General features: G+C 39.6%; 1 protein-coding gene across 1 annotated transcript; it reads right to left on the reverse strand.

Moving 5' to 3' along the window:
• Positions 1 to 11,444: 11,444 nt before the first annotated feature.
• Positions 11,445 to 12,416, reverse strand: LOC100773549 (olfactory receptor 51M1). The gene has a single exon (XM_027407517.1). It carries the CDS (start codon positions 12,414 to 12,416, stop codon positions 11,445 to 11,447), a length of 972 nt encoding a protein of 323 aa, XP_027263318.1.
• Positions 12,417 to 15,498: the final 3,082 nt, after the last annotated feature.

Genomic DNA, 15,498 nt, shown 5'->3' on the forward strand with positions numbered 1-15,498 from the left:
TGCAATCCCCATCAAAATCCCAACACAGTTTTTCACAGACATTGAAAGAACAATACTCAACTTTATATGGAAAAATAAAAAACCTAGGATAGCCAAAACAACTCTTTACAATAAAAGATCCTCTGGAGGCATCACCATCCCTGACTTCAAGGTCTACTATAGAGCCATAGTTCTGAAAACAGCTTGGTATTGGCACAAGAATAGACAGATAGACCAATGGAATCGAATTGAAGACCCAGATATTAACCCACGCACCTACGAACACCTTATTTTTGACAAAGGTGCTAAATCCATACAATGGAAAAAAGATAGCATCTTCAACAAATGGTGCTGGCACAATTGGATTCGAACATGCAGAAAATTGCAGATAGATCCATACTTGTCACCATGCACGAAACTTAAGTGCAAATGGATCAAAGATCTCTCCATAAACCCAGCCACACTGAATCTTTTAGAAGAGAAAGTGGGAACAACCCTTGAACAAATTGGCACAGGAGAACGATTCCTGAACATCACGCCAGAAGCACAGACACTGAGGTCTGCAATTAATAAATGGGACCTCTTGAAACTGAGAAGCTTCTGTAAGGCAAAGGACACAGTCAGTAAGACAAAACGACCACCCACAGAATGGGAAAAAATCTTCACCAGCCCCACATCTGACAGAGGACTGATTTCCAAAATATACAAGGAGCTCAAGAAGCTAGCCACCAAAACACCATACAATGAAATTAAAAAGTGGGGTGCAGAACTAAACAGAGATTTTTCAACAGAGGAATCTGAAATGGCTGAAAGACACTTAAGAAAGTGCTCAAAATCCTTGGCCATCAGAGAAATGCAACTCAAAACAACTCTGAGATACCACCTCACACCTGTCAGAATGGCTAAAATCAAAAATACCAATGACAACCTATGCTGGAGAGGTTGTGGAGAAGAAGGAACACTCCTCCATTGCTGGTGGGAGTGTGAACTTGTAAGACCACTTTGGAAATCAGTATGGCGGTTGCTCAGAAAAATGGGAATCAATCTACCTCAAGATCCAGCCATTCCTCTCTTGGGTATATACCCAAATACTGCATTGTCCATACAACAAGGACATATGTTCAACCATGTTCATAGCAGCATTGTTTGTAATAGCCAGAACCTGGAAACAACCTAGATGCCCCTCAACTGAAGAATGGAAAGAGAAAATGTGGTACATTTATACAATGGAGTACTACTCAGCAGAAAAAAGCAATGGAATCTTGAAATTCGCAGGCAAATGGATGGAACTAGAAGAAACCATCCTGAGTGAGGTAACCCAATCACAAAAAGACAAACATGGTATGTACTCACTCATATATGATTTTTAGACATAGAGCAAAGGTTTACCAGCCTATAATCCTCTACCCCAAGGAAACTAGAAATCATGAATGACTCTAAGGGATAAATGGACCCCAGGAATGGGAAATGGCATGAACTCCTGAGCTAATTGAGAGCATGAGGGTAGGGAAGTGGGTGCTGCCACAATAAGAGCACAAGATGAAGAGTAGAGGAGAAGAAATGGAGGAGCAGATATATTGAGTTGGGGGAAGAATAGAGGAGAGAGAGCAGGATGAGAGATACCATATCAGAGGGAGTCACTATAGGTCCGAGAAGAGATCTGGAACTAGGAAGATCTCCAGAGACCTATAAGGATGACACGATCTGACAGTCTGGGCAGTGGAGGAGAAGTTGGCCTAGAAACCCTTCCCCTAGAATGAGATTGATGAATACTCTCTATGCTATTCTAGAGTCCTCATCCAGTGGCTGATGAGAGCAGAGACAGACATCCACAGAAATACACTGAGCTGAAATCTGGAACTCAGTTGAAGAGAGGGAGGAATGAAGAATGAAGGGGTCTGTACCTGGTTGGAGAAACCCACAGAAACAGTTGGCCTGAAAAAGGGAAAGCATATCGACCCCAGATGCTCTTTGGGAGGACAGTACAGGACTAATCCAGCCCCCTGATCATGGATGCCAATGGGGAGGCCCCTGCACTCCTTGGAGCCTCTGGAGGTGGACTGGCGTTTTGTCCTGGTGGGTGGGAGGGACTTCGAGAGCCCATCCCACTTGAAGGGATGCGCTCTGTCTCTGAACACATGGGGAGGGGCCTAGGCCCAGCACAGGAAGATTTGGTGGACTTGGTGGAGCCCTGGTTGGGGGCCCTACCCTGCCTGGGGAGTGGCGGGTGGATGGGGTGGGGGGTAGGTTGGAGGTGGGGGAGAAGGAATGGGGGTGGGGGGAGGGAGAGGGAGAGGGAAAGTACATGTGAAAATATTAATAATTTAATAAAAAAAAGTATGAGAAAACTAGAAAAGTAGAACAAGATGTGTGTTCATGTGCATGGCTTTACATGCACATGCAAGTGTGTGAGTTTATGTAAATATAAATCAAAAATTTGTATATATGTGCACAAATGTTTGTATGTACATAATGTTTCTGTTCATGTAAAGTTTTAGCTGGAAGTTTACAAAAATTTATAAACATGTATGTATGCCACATTTAATCAAATATACAAGTATACCAGTCAAATGTATGTTCATGTTTGCCTGCATTACATTTCTTTATATATGTAGATATTCACATAATATGAATATCATAAACAATAATATTTAAATATAAACACTTGCAGGTCTTCCTAAATACTCTTCTTATTCCTTCTTCATTCTATTATAATATCTTAATAGACAGAGTAATTCATATGTCCTCTGGACACAAGCATAAATTGCCTTGTGCTAAAATCAGACAAGTATGTGCTACAGAGCCAATTGGACTTGCAGCTTACATGAAGACCTGGGGGCCTCTTTACCTAGATAAGGATTTAAGAATATGCCAATGTCATACAAAACCTACTAACTCAGGATTAGCATATTTTCTGATAAAATTTTCTCTCTATTGCTTTAATCTTGGTTTTCAAGTTTTTCCTTGCTATTTTCTCCTTTTGTTCATGTTCTGGAGGGAGTAGAATCCTTGTTAACTATATCACTAATGATTTAGAATCTTTTTCTGGGCAGCCAAATACCAATGGCAACATATTTAAAGCATTGACAAATATTAAAAAGTCTTTGAGAAATTAGATGATTACATAAGATTGAGATAACATGATCCTTATAGTTTTGAAGAATAAAGTTACTGTTGAGTCCTAGAAAATCTATTGGGCACTCCCTCAAATAACAGGCAGCTCTGGACCATTAGTGGAGAGGTAGTGGACTCATTTGGAGAGCAGATAATTGAATAAATAAACAGGAGCTACTTTTACTTCACATTTGAATTATAAATTAAAGAGATGAAGATAACCCACGGGTTTAAGTCTAATTCAGATAACAGGCAAATCTACAGAATGGGCAGAAAAACCTAACAAAACAAGCTAGAGACACCAGTGAGTAAAATGAAGGAGGAGTCAGAAAAGAGAATAATTTGCAAGTATAATATTTAGCGATTCACTGAATGATGAAACCAATTGGACTCAAGCATTTGCCTCCCCCTCTCCCAATATCTCCAGCAGAGACAAATGGACAGAAGTCAGAGCATATTCTCTGAAGACTGTAGTCACAGGTGTTATCAGAAGAGGGCAGCAGAGGGCTGCCTGTCAGAGTTGACCTTTCTTCTGAGTTACACTGTTAGCTTCTGGGGTGAGGGACAGTGTGTTCCACTTTTACTTCAAGTGCGTGCCATGGGACACAGAATACATGAGTACCAAACATTTTACTTAAAACTGAAAGCTTGACCTGGAATACCTAACATGAAAACAGGCTTAAAAATTGTTCCATACATGCAATTCACGTTGAGCCTTTGGGTTTATTATGATCTTGTTTAGCTTTTGGCTGTTCTGGTTTTGGCTTCCTTAAATGCGAAAGGTGCCAAGTGGTTCATTTGTGAAAACACACAAAACTGAGATGCTGTAAAACAAAGTCAACCAGGAAGGAGTGGCACTGAAACAGGACTAATTATTCTAGACACCTACAGTATTACTAAATCATTTTTAGGTTTTTTTTTTTTATAATTATGAAGTTAGTGAACAAAATCATTTTTGCCTTCTTGTGACATTCTGCTCTTTCAATGCAGACAACCTCCTAGCCAATGTCCTCAGATCTGCTGCATTTTTTTAAATTCACAGGCATTGCTATGGACATTTATCCTCAAAAAAGTGAGCCAGTACATCAAAGATGAGATCTGGTAGACCAGGCACTCGAAAAGTGAGTTTTAATGAGAGACAGGTTCAGGAGAGCTCAGGGCAGCCTGGCTATGTGTTAGAAGTGAATGGGAAACACTATGAGGAAACAGCTCAGCCCTTATTTTGGGGAAGGAAGCTATGTATTGCTACTCAGTGGGTGGAAATATCAACTCTCATTATACAGAAACAGATTATTTTTGCTTTATTTTATTATTTTTAGTTGAAGTAGAATTACATCACTTCCTCCCTCATCCCCATTATTTCCTTCATTGAATCTTCCCAAGAGAGTCATGGATGCTACTTCTACACCCGCTGGGTCTTTAAAGCCACATAGTCATACTGAAATTTCTAATTACCGAAAAGTAACAGACTACACAAGTGATACTTGAGGATAAAGGGTCCCTTCTAGCTGCCAACTAGAAATTAATCATTAACTTACCTTAAGTTATAATTTCAGCATGCAAGGCACACTAATTTTCTTCTACCATTGTGATTTTGTTCTGATTAAATTTTTTCATGCAATATATTCTGAACATATTCTTCTTATGCCTTTAACTCTCCAAAGGTTTGCCTTCTCAGAAATTGTCCTAGAGTCCTGATGGATGGTATACAACTTCACTAGAAACAATGAGAACACTGTTTCTAAAACAGACATTTCAATTGTACAATTGCAATAAGCTGAAGAAACAGTTGCCAAACATTGCTCTTATTCTAACTGGTTCTTAGAACTCCAAAGGCAGGGGAGTCAGGAAGATGCTTACAAGGCAAGCCATGCTCTCCTCAGCCTCCATGTCTGATATAGCATTTGCTTTCATCAGTAAAACAATTCAGTGATGTTTTATATTAAAAGAATAGGTGTGAGATTTAATTGATATTCTGCATTTGGAAAATTTATGAGAAGGTCTGGAGAAGAAAAAGAAATATAAATGTATTTGTTATTTTTGCTCCTGATCAAGAACTTGTTCCTAGGCTTTACCTCTCCCAATACACAGAAGGAAATTCCTTCTCCATTTTATCTAATGTGTTAGATATCAGCAGATAGTGCCCATGAAGGGCTAGTGGCCTCCTGGGAGACTTGGGGGTTATAAGACAATTGAAAAAGAATGAAAAAGAAGATATTAAGGGAAAGTTTATAGTGTAAGTCAAGAGAAATTAGGTTGGGGGATGGGCTGGCAAATCAGAATGGGGAAAGGGTGAAGACAACAGTCAAAGAAATATACGGGAAAGATGAGGAGCACTTTGGTGATCTTTATAAAAAACATGTAAAATTTATATGTTATGATGGTCTCATGGTTGAAGAAACAGGAGCGCTAGGTGGCAAGAAAGCAAAAGAATGCAAGTGGACCAGTAGTAAAATATGTGGAGGAAGGTTTTGCAAACAGAAGGTTGAGTGATAGAGGGAAGGGAAGTTGTGAAACTTGGAGACTCTAAAGAATAGAATATGCTAGAGACATGGGGAAGAGAGGGATGGATAAAGAACTCAAGAAATGGAGAGGCAACATGTAGGAGAAATGCATATTGGAATATTGAGAGTAGGGAACTTATGACATGGAGATGTAGAGAGAGCATTTGGGAAGAGGGAAGGTTTCAGAAAAATTAAGAGAGGCCTGAGCTCAAGAACAGATGGGGAAGTTCAGAGGAGAAATAAGAAGAGGAGCAGAGAGGGAGTTTAATGGGGTGTGAAAAGAGAAAACTGTTGAAAAACAGCAGAGAAGAGAGGTGGAGAGGAAGACAAGCTGTAGAGGAAAGGTGCTGTAAGGAGTCTAGGAGGTCAATGCCCAAGAAAGGGAGGAATCAGCCTTCTCCTCTCAAGTGAACAGAACAATGAAGAAGTGCAGTTGTGCAGAGGAGAATGTTCTCACAGGAGGTGTGGTGTGCTGGCCAAGGGTACTAGCTCTGGGATTAGACATGAAAGCTAACCACAACTACCTTATCTATTAACCCTGTGTTTAGTCACAACATCACTTAATCTCAATTTCCTCATCTGGAAAGTTGAAACAAGTACACAAGTTTTGCAGATTAGCAAGTCATTTGCATGCAGTTTTAAGCTGTATGATCTAGAGCCATATGCTCAATCTGTGCAGGTCACAGATTGGCCATCCTTCTGGGAACTGCCCTATCCCACACTCTCCAAATGGTCTGCTGGATAATATTTAACACTGAGGACACTGGGTTGGCTCCCTCCATCATAATCCGAAGAGTCTTCAACATCTCAAGATATCCTTTGCATACAGCTTCTTTCCAGGTCCTCAGCTCTCCCTCTCCTGTACCAGCCTCCCTGGCTGATGCAGGATGATGCACTGTGGACTCTACTGGTCTCTATAAGGTCCCCATATTTCTTATTTGGGTTTTGGGGAATCCCTGAAGATTCTGTTTAGATTGATGCAGATCTTGCAAATACAAAACAATGCTAAGGATTAGAATCCTGTGAAAACTTAGCCTGGGTGCCTCAGCTTTCTTTAGTGGAAATGTGGTGGCCTAGAAGTACCAGAAAGGATGCAACAGTGAGCCAGGTTCTTAACTCTCCTCTCACACAGCTGCCAACTTGTTCAGAAAATACATTCGTTGACTCTCAGCTTTTCCCCTCTACTTTCTCAAACACTCCCCTTGAGATCCTCTGGGTGATGATGTAATCACTCATCGTCAAGCATTCATCAAATATCTAGAGATTTTAGGGCTGCTCAGATATTTGAACACAAAAATCATTAAGATGGATTCTCTGTCTTTGAGAAAACAGGCATGCTCTATAAGAGACTGATTTGAGAAAGAATTATCTGATTGTCAAAAGAAGGTTAAATGGGAGATACAAATATTTAGTGGAGCCTCTTCAAAAAATGGCTGCTCCCTTGTCACGAGCCCACATGACAGATAATGAAGGAAATGCACAGAGACTCCGAGTCATTACAAAGAAATACATAAAAGTTACGTGGTTGTCAGTTTCATGAACAATTATATTTTACCAGTACAAGTGCTGCCTTCAAAAGCTTCTAGAATCCAAATGGTATTAAACAAGAGGAGAGATGTTCCAGTCATTTTCAGTAGATAATCATTTGCAAGAATAAATGTGCTTATGATAAATTTTGTTTCCTTGTCTTTTTAAATACTGTGTCATAGCTAAAAAAAAAACTTTCTGCCACTATATAGAACAATGCCATATTTAGCTATATTATTGGGAAAGTTATTTTGCCTCTGGGCCCCAGTTGATTTGTCTATAAAATAACTGTTTAACACACCTGTCTCACAAGGTTATTGTCTAGTTTACATGATATATAGACATTGTGGCCTTATAACAATGCCTAGATCATAGTACATGATTAAAATAGCTTCTAGTCTCAATAGTGTATACTTGTAACACCATCTCTCAGAAAGTTGACAAAGGAAGACCATGAGTTCTAAGCCAGAATGAGATATTGGTCAGTCTCCAAATAAAAGTTACTGTGTGGGAAATATTTACACCATCAGTCAATTTTTTTAGGGAATCTAATATTGCTCTAAATTCAGTCTTAAAAAACTGTCATTTTTTGGCTATTTGTTCTTCTTCCACTTTTTGATACAAAACTGAAAAATTCATAATAAAGTATGGCAAAGGTGAATCAAGGTTAAGGGGCAAATAGTTGGAACTTCTTTCACTAAAACACAGCAGATCCTGAAACAACTGGTCTTATTTGGAATGGTTTAAGAAAACAGTCAGGTTAGACTGCACCTCAATTCTGGAATCTTATAATATTTTTCCTAAGACAGCTGGATGCTACGATAAATCTTTCTGCCAAAAGCCGCCGAGCTTAACCACGTGGATGGACAAAATAATACAGAAACATATTAGGTACAAAGCTGCTTGGCCAATGACTAGGATTTCTCATCTGTTAGCTCAGTCTTAATTATCATAAATCTATATATTTTATAAGACTTATCTTATTGGATGCCTTATTGGCGTCCCTCCTTGCTGGTGGATCACATTGTGCCGCTGGAGGAAGAGTGGAGGGGAAAAGGGGACACTTCCTGTTTCTCCTTGCTAAATATGTGTCTCCTTGCTATGTCACTTCCGGCCTGGATCACCACTTCTCTACTACATTTCCCAGAATCTTCTTTGACTACTAGTCTTGTCTAACTTGCTGTTTCATTGGCCAAACAGAACTTTATTTAACAATCAATAAGATAAACATACACAGAAGTACTTCCCCCATCAGCCAGGCATGGTGCTACATGTCTGGAATCTAAGTCAGCACTGGAGAAACAGAAGGAGTAGAATCAGGAGTTCAAGGTAGTCCTGGGCTCCACAGCTACATGAGATCCTGTCTCAAAAATTGAATAAACAAATAATAAATGAAAAAAGAAATTGTCAGAAAGTTTTTTTTTTTCTCTCTATAAATCTCACTTGATCAAAAATGTCTGCCTAGGCCTGATCCAGATCCCATGAACGTGGGTGTCAGTGAGGAAGCCTCGGAAATCTATGGGGCCTCTTGTAGATCAGTACTTATCCCTATCATAAGAATGGACTTTGGGAGCCCATTTCACATAGAAGGATACTCCCTGAACCTACACACATGGGGGAGGGCCTAGGTCCTATCCCAAAGAATATGACAGATTCTGAACACCCCTATGGAAGGCCTCACCCTCCCTGGGGAGCAGAATGGGTATGGGATAAGTAGGGTGTTAGTTGGGGGTGGGTCAGGGGAGGAGGGATGGGAGAGGGAACTGGGATTGACATGTAAAACAATCTTGTTTCTAATTTAAATTTAAAAAATGGAGAAAAATATGTCTGCCTAATTTTCAGGTAACACTGAAAATAAAAGGCAGTTAGCACTCACTACTCTGTCAGTGCTTACTTAGTAAGAGCTAATACATACCACCATTGTCATTGTTCTAGTCATCAATGCAGTCATATAGGACTTTCTACAGTCTTTGCAAATTACCTCCTTTAGGCAATGCAACTGAGCCGTGACCTTGGAAAATTGTGATTATGTTAAATATAATGAAACAAATAAATAAGTATATGCAACAATGTTTTCCTAATGAGTATAAATGTTCTGAAAACCTGTACCTTCTGATTTTTCTGTTCATAACAGTTTTTTTTGTCTTTTTTTATTTAATCATTTCTTTTTCTTCAGGGAGAATCTGGTTACTTGGTCAAGGTGAGTCTCGAACTCATGAGCTTAACTGCTGTGGTTCCCAACATTTATCCCCATGCTTGGCTTCTACATTATTTTGTGGAAAATAGTTTCCTAAGTATTAAACATTTTTAATAATCAACATTTTATTAAATGAATTATCTCATGTCTTTTGTAGCATGTTTGGCTTGGATATTTATATAGATTTTATTGTCATAAGCAACATAACTATGCTTTTTGTAGTAACTTACAAGTTGTTCAGTGTTTATTGAAGAGCAGTCTAGGTGCTAGGGCCAGGTGTGTGAACAGAGGTCTTGAACTTAAGTTCAGAATAAAAAATATGTGTGAAAAGTATCTACCTCTAAAGATTCAGAAACTCAGGCTTCATGGAGTCTAACCAATTAGGATTATTACACAAATATACCTCTGCAGAGTTATATACTCATATGAATACGTATACACATGCACACACATGCATATGAACAGAAAAACACAGTGTACCCATGTGCAAACACACAACACACACACACACACACACACACACACACACACACACACACACACACACACCGGCACCCAGAAGCTAAGAGGTCAGCCAGAGTATGACTCTTGGGAATGCAATGTTTGATAATTCTGGACAAACAAACTATTTTCTTCGGCAACTCTGTCTCCTTTGCTATCAATGACACTTATTATTGAAGATATCACTCATTGATTTTACTGGACATAGATTTATTAATGATAGAGACCTGTATAATACCTGCAAGGAGTTTCAATTAATCTGATATCCCAATGGACATACCCACACAACACACAAACATATAAACCACATGCTACTTTATGACAAATGTTAGCAGGGAAATATGGGGTGTTGTGGAAGCAAACTGCATTGTCTGCTCTGTTTTTAGAATACAAGCCCATCTCTTAGGAAGTAACCTTAAAGTGGAGACTGAAAATAGATTGTGATCAGTTGTGGCAGGGTCAGATGCTCTGTTGATTTTGAGTTCATATCCCCTGAGCAATGGAACTGTGACCCAACAGGTTTATGGCAGTTTCCTTGCCAGAAACTGTTCCTCTGCACATCACTGCGAAACATCTCATAACCACCTAGACATGCAGAGTGACTTTAGTTTAATATTGGTTCGAGTGGCAGGACTTAAGGGATTAAAAGAACAAGCAAGATAAAATCATAGATGCACAGAGTCAGAACAAGGGTCATTGTTATGATAAAGTATGATAAAGCCTTGGAGGATTCTGTGGCAGGCTAGGGTGACAAACATCCCAGGCAGACAGAGCTGAAGTGAGAAGTTATTTTAGAAAGGGGAGGGGAGGGAGAAGGAAAGAGAAAAGAGGTAAAGAGACAGAGACACAGACACACACAGAGAGGAGAGAAGAGAAGAAGGAGACAGGAGGAAAGAGAGGAGTGGGAATAGAGCATAAGTGGCCAGGGGTCTTTCTTTTAAAGAGTTTCTTTGCACCTGCGTGCAGACAAGGCAACCATGGAACCCTGGGCAGACCAGGGTACTGCTTGAGTGCATTCTGCCAGGCGGCAGAGGCAGGCCAGCATAATGCCTGAATCCTTACAGTCGTTGTATTCTATTACATGAGAGATCATAGGAGAACAACTTCGGGAAGAATTGAGGGATTCTATTTAAACCACTTTAGGGCAAGTGTGTCAGATATTGATAAATTGAGAGGACTTGGGTATTTGACAATGAAATTTAACCAGAATAGAGAGAGAGGAACAGGACTCTGGCCAAGTAGAAAAGATGGAAACTGTCCCAAGAGGCGATGGAAAAAGGCGTATTTCTTCAGGGCATTTACAACAAATCAGATTTGTTCATTGCTAGGATCTTCTCTGGATGCTATATTTATTCGTTTCCTCTTAACGTTTGTGTTAATTTTCATTTTAGTATTTGTTCTGCTATGTAATTTATCATGCTACTCAAGCTGCCAATCTCAAGTGTAGGAGCAGGCATCATAATTGAAGAAACAGAAGACCCATGTTCTTAAGCCACAACTTGAAAGAAAAGAAACACTTACATTTTATTTATAGTTGGGAGGTTGGTGCTATCATGATCTCAGGTGTTATAACAAACAGTACTAAATGTGGATAGAGTTTCAGCTTTCTAGAGTAATGGTATTCAGTGATGCATTTCTCCCCAGGATTCAGAATTGTCCTTTCCAAAGCCTAGGAGCTTAGAGATTGCCCTTCGGATCTCCTTGGTCTTAATACTGTATATGACTGGGTTTAGCATAGGTGGTACAAAGAGGTAGATGTTGGCCATGAGAAGGTGCACAGCAGGTGGAGCATTCTTCCCAAAGCGGTGAACCAGGGACAGCCCTGTCATGGGCACAAAGAACACAAGCACAGCACAGAGATGTGAAGTACAAGTTTGGAAGGCTCGGATCTGCTCCTCTTGGGAAGCCAGTCCTGCCACGGTGTACAGGATGAAGCCATAGGACAGTGCAATGAGCACCAAGTCCAGCATCACAGTATACACCACCAGTGATAGTCCGTAGAGGTTGTTGAAGGTGGTGTCTACACATGCCAGGTGTATCACTTCTTGGTGTAGACAAAAGGAGTGGGAGAGGACAAGAGGTCCACAGTAGGGAAAAGCCTTCAGGAGGAGGACAATTGGGATAAGGGCTACAGGACCCCTGAGAATAACACACAGGCCTATTCTGATCACCCTCTCACCAGTGATAATGACTGAGTACCTCAGAGGATGGCAGATGGCCACATAACGATCAAAGGACATGACAAGGAGCACTGCAGACTCCATGAAGGAAAACGAGTGGATGCAGAACATCTGGATTTGGCAGGCTCCAAAATAAATGCTATGGTAATTGAACCAAAAAATACCCACAGTGGTGGGCAAAGTAGACATTGACAGTCCCAGGTCAGTGAGCGCCAGCAAGGAGAGCAGATAGTACATGGGTGTGTGCAGACGAGGGCTCGTCTTAATAATCATCAGAATGAGACAATTGCCTGAGATGGCCACCAGGTACATCAAGAAAAAGGGGATGAAAATCCAGTGTTTAAAGGCCTCCAAACCAGGAAAGCTACTGAGGTAGAACATGGGGCTAAAGTGAGTAATGTTGGACAGGACCATGTATTAAAAATAAGGTATTGGGCTAGTCTTCCTGAAGGATGGAGCTGAAAATCAATGGAAATTTCTGATTATTAATTAGTTCTTCAGCTTCACAAAACTCACATCTCTGTGAGGAACTTTGCAATTATCTCTCCTTTTGCAACCTCAACCCCAGTCATCAGTTCTATGCTTTAGCCATTCACATCTTATTATTAGAAACTTCTTTGATAAAATAACTGTCACTAGGTATTTTCCCTATACTTACGTTACCTCTTTCTCTCTCATTTTTGTTTTGTTTTGTTTTGAGACAGTGTTTCTCTGCATAGCCCTGGCTGTCCTGGAATTTGCTCTGTTGATCAGGCTGGCCTCAAACTCAAGAGACCTGCTTGTCTCTGCCTCCAGAGTTCTGGTGTTACTTTCTGGAATTTTCTACTGGATTTTCATCATATCCATTCTTTTACTATGGTTATTTTTTTATCCCTAGGCAAGTTTTTGGAGTACTCTTATTTTTCTCCTTAGGCAATATAGTTTACCATCATGACTTCATTTTCTATCCTTATTCTGATAAGAAATAAATGTGTGCCTCTACAGTTGCTCTTTTGATTTCTAGATTTGCATGTAGCAGCATGCAGAACATCTGTAACTTGATGTTTCACAGCTCAAAAGCAAGGTAAAAATGTATGTCTTTTCCAAGAATGTTTTATTATTTCGTGTTGCTTATGTTGTGGGTATGAGTCAAATTTTTGTTTTTCATATTTTGCAATGCTGGGACTATATTCTGATTATGGCTTCCCCTCCCTCAACTCCTTCCAGATTTTTCTGAGTCCCCATCTACTCAAATTCACACCATTATTAGTTATGATGATGTGTTGTACAAAATACAGGGTAAAATCTAGCTAAAACATGAGAGGAGATGGTATGATGAAAAGGGAGCAGACTTTCTAGGTTATGGGTTATGTCTGATCATTGACATTAGGTACAATATAAAGTCCCTGATGAGCTATTGAGAGCATAGATGCAACAGTTAAATTACTAAGAATTATGTTTAGAAGACTCTGAGAATGAGAAATGTCAGTATGTACTGAAGTCTTCAGTGATACGCCTGGGAAGGTGATTGGTGGATTAAAAGGAAGAATTGTGGTTACGATGCAGAAGAGGTCATAGGAGGATACCGAAAGAATGAAAAACAAAAAAACAAATGAAGCTGGGCAGTGGAGAAAAACACTTAATCCCTAGCACTCAGGAGTCAGAAACAGATAGACCTCTGAGTTCAAGGTCAGCTTGGTTTACCAAGCAAGTTCCAGGACAGGCCAGATTACACAGAGAAACCGTGTCGAAAAATAAATAAATAAACCAAAGAAAAAATTACATTTACAAGCAAATAAATAATGAAAGAGACAAAGATGAACCCACATCATTTCAGCTAGGGAGTGAGAATATTTTCCTCATTTGTCCTCTCCATTTCTTTAGTGGTTCTCTATTCAAGCAAATAACCCACAATTTATTATTTTTTTTTAAATTCACTTAGTCAGGAGAATTCTCTTTAAATACATGCATAAGGGCCTATGTTGAGTATGTTTTAAAATATCTCATTTAGCTACATCAGTTATATATACTTCTGACCATGCCTTACCTTTTTACTTTCCTCTCAGAAGTTTTGATATATTGGCTGGTTCTTATAACAGTTTCCATTGGGCTCTTTCTTCCATTATTCAAAATGTCCAAGCTACTCAATTTCCTGACCTTGTACATTTTAACTTCTCAATTATGATTTTTCATTGTTATAAGATGCCTGTAAATACTTGTCTCTAATCCAGATAGCTCTGTTATGTAGCCAGCGTGAACCACTGACTCTTTTTCAGTTGCTTGTTAATGTGTGAGAATTATGCTTAATGTATTTACCACTGAGTTCAAGTCCGTCATCTCACATTTGATTCTCTACTTGTGATCTTTAGATAGCACTTACTGTTTCCAAATATTCATTACATTTTTTTTACCTTTTAATCTATTTTTTAGCTGAATTCAGTCTGTCTTACCTTTTAAATATCTCTTCATTTATTCTTTTATATGTATCTTTGTAGTCATCATTTTATTTCTTATTTTCCCCAAACCACCTTAACTGATGGCTCTGATATGTAATTAACTGATTCCTATGATACATAATTTGCCAAGTCTGGTCCTCCATCCCCAGATTCCACCCCCTACCATCATAGCATCATTTGGAAGATTCTAACTCTGAGTCACTGTGTCAGTCCTTCACCAGCTTCCCCTTCAGTCCACTAAAGAGCTGTGGTAATAAGACTAGTTTCTTGAGGTCAGGTGCAATTCAGAAAGACTATAAAACACTACATTTTTGTGTTTCACATAACTATGAATCTTTTACCACTACCTCAGAGATGGGACTTAAGCCATGTCTCATTCCAAAGTAGATTGTCCTAATGTCATAGGAGAGGCTGTAGTACTCTATCCCTGACCAGGCCCTTCCAATTTTGGTACGTTTCCAAACCCATCCTTTATTTACTCCACTCAGCATACTCATGTTATTATTTCTTGATGCCCCATACAAGTTAGTATTCAGACATCTATACTGGCCTGTCCTTGGAATTCTTACAGGACACACCCTTAGCTGCAGCCACTAAGAGCACCACCTGTGTATATTTATTATGTACCCTTTTAAAAGGGTCCTGTCCACCTCCTACCCACCTCTCTTTCTTTCTCTCCCTCTCTCAGTCTGTTTGTTCCCCCGCTCTCTTTTCTCTCTTTCCCCCTTTCACCTTTCCTGCTGCTCCCATACCCAGAGGACAGTCTCCCTCCTCCCGTTTTTATTATCCCTTTCCCTAATGAAGTGCTCAGCTTGAACCCTGTCTCATGGCATCTTTCTCTCATGGGCTGCTTTTTTTTTTTTAAATACAACAATACACAGTGTTATTGATTTTTTTGTATTTCTTGCTTTCTTATCAAGCAACAGCCCTTGTTCTTCCAACTACTAAATACTTGCTAATTGGTGAAGACTTAAAGATATTCCTTCTTACTGACTTCTCTGACTTCTTTGTGTAGAGTTAGGTGAGTTCTCAGTACTTGCAACATACCTTTCATGCGACAC

Source organism: Cricetulus griseus, chromosome 3, assembly GCF_003668045.3.
Source record: "Cricetulus griseus strain 17A/GY chromosome 3, alternate assembly CriGri-PICRH-1.0, whole genome shotgun sequence".
NCBI classification, from domain to species: Eukaryota; Metazoa; Chordata; class Mammalia; order Rodentia; family Cricetidae; genus Cricetulus; species Cricetulus griseus.

Excerpts from the sequence above, each read along its gene's own strand:
- LOC100773549 (XM_027407517.1), bottom strand. The coding sequence starts at position 12,416 with ATGGTCCTGTCCAACATTACTCACTTTAGCCCCATGTTCTACCTCAGT.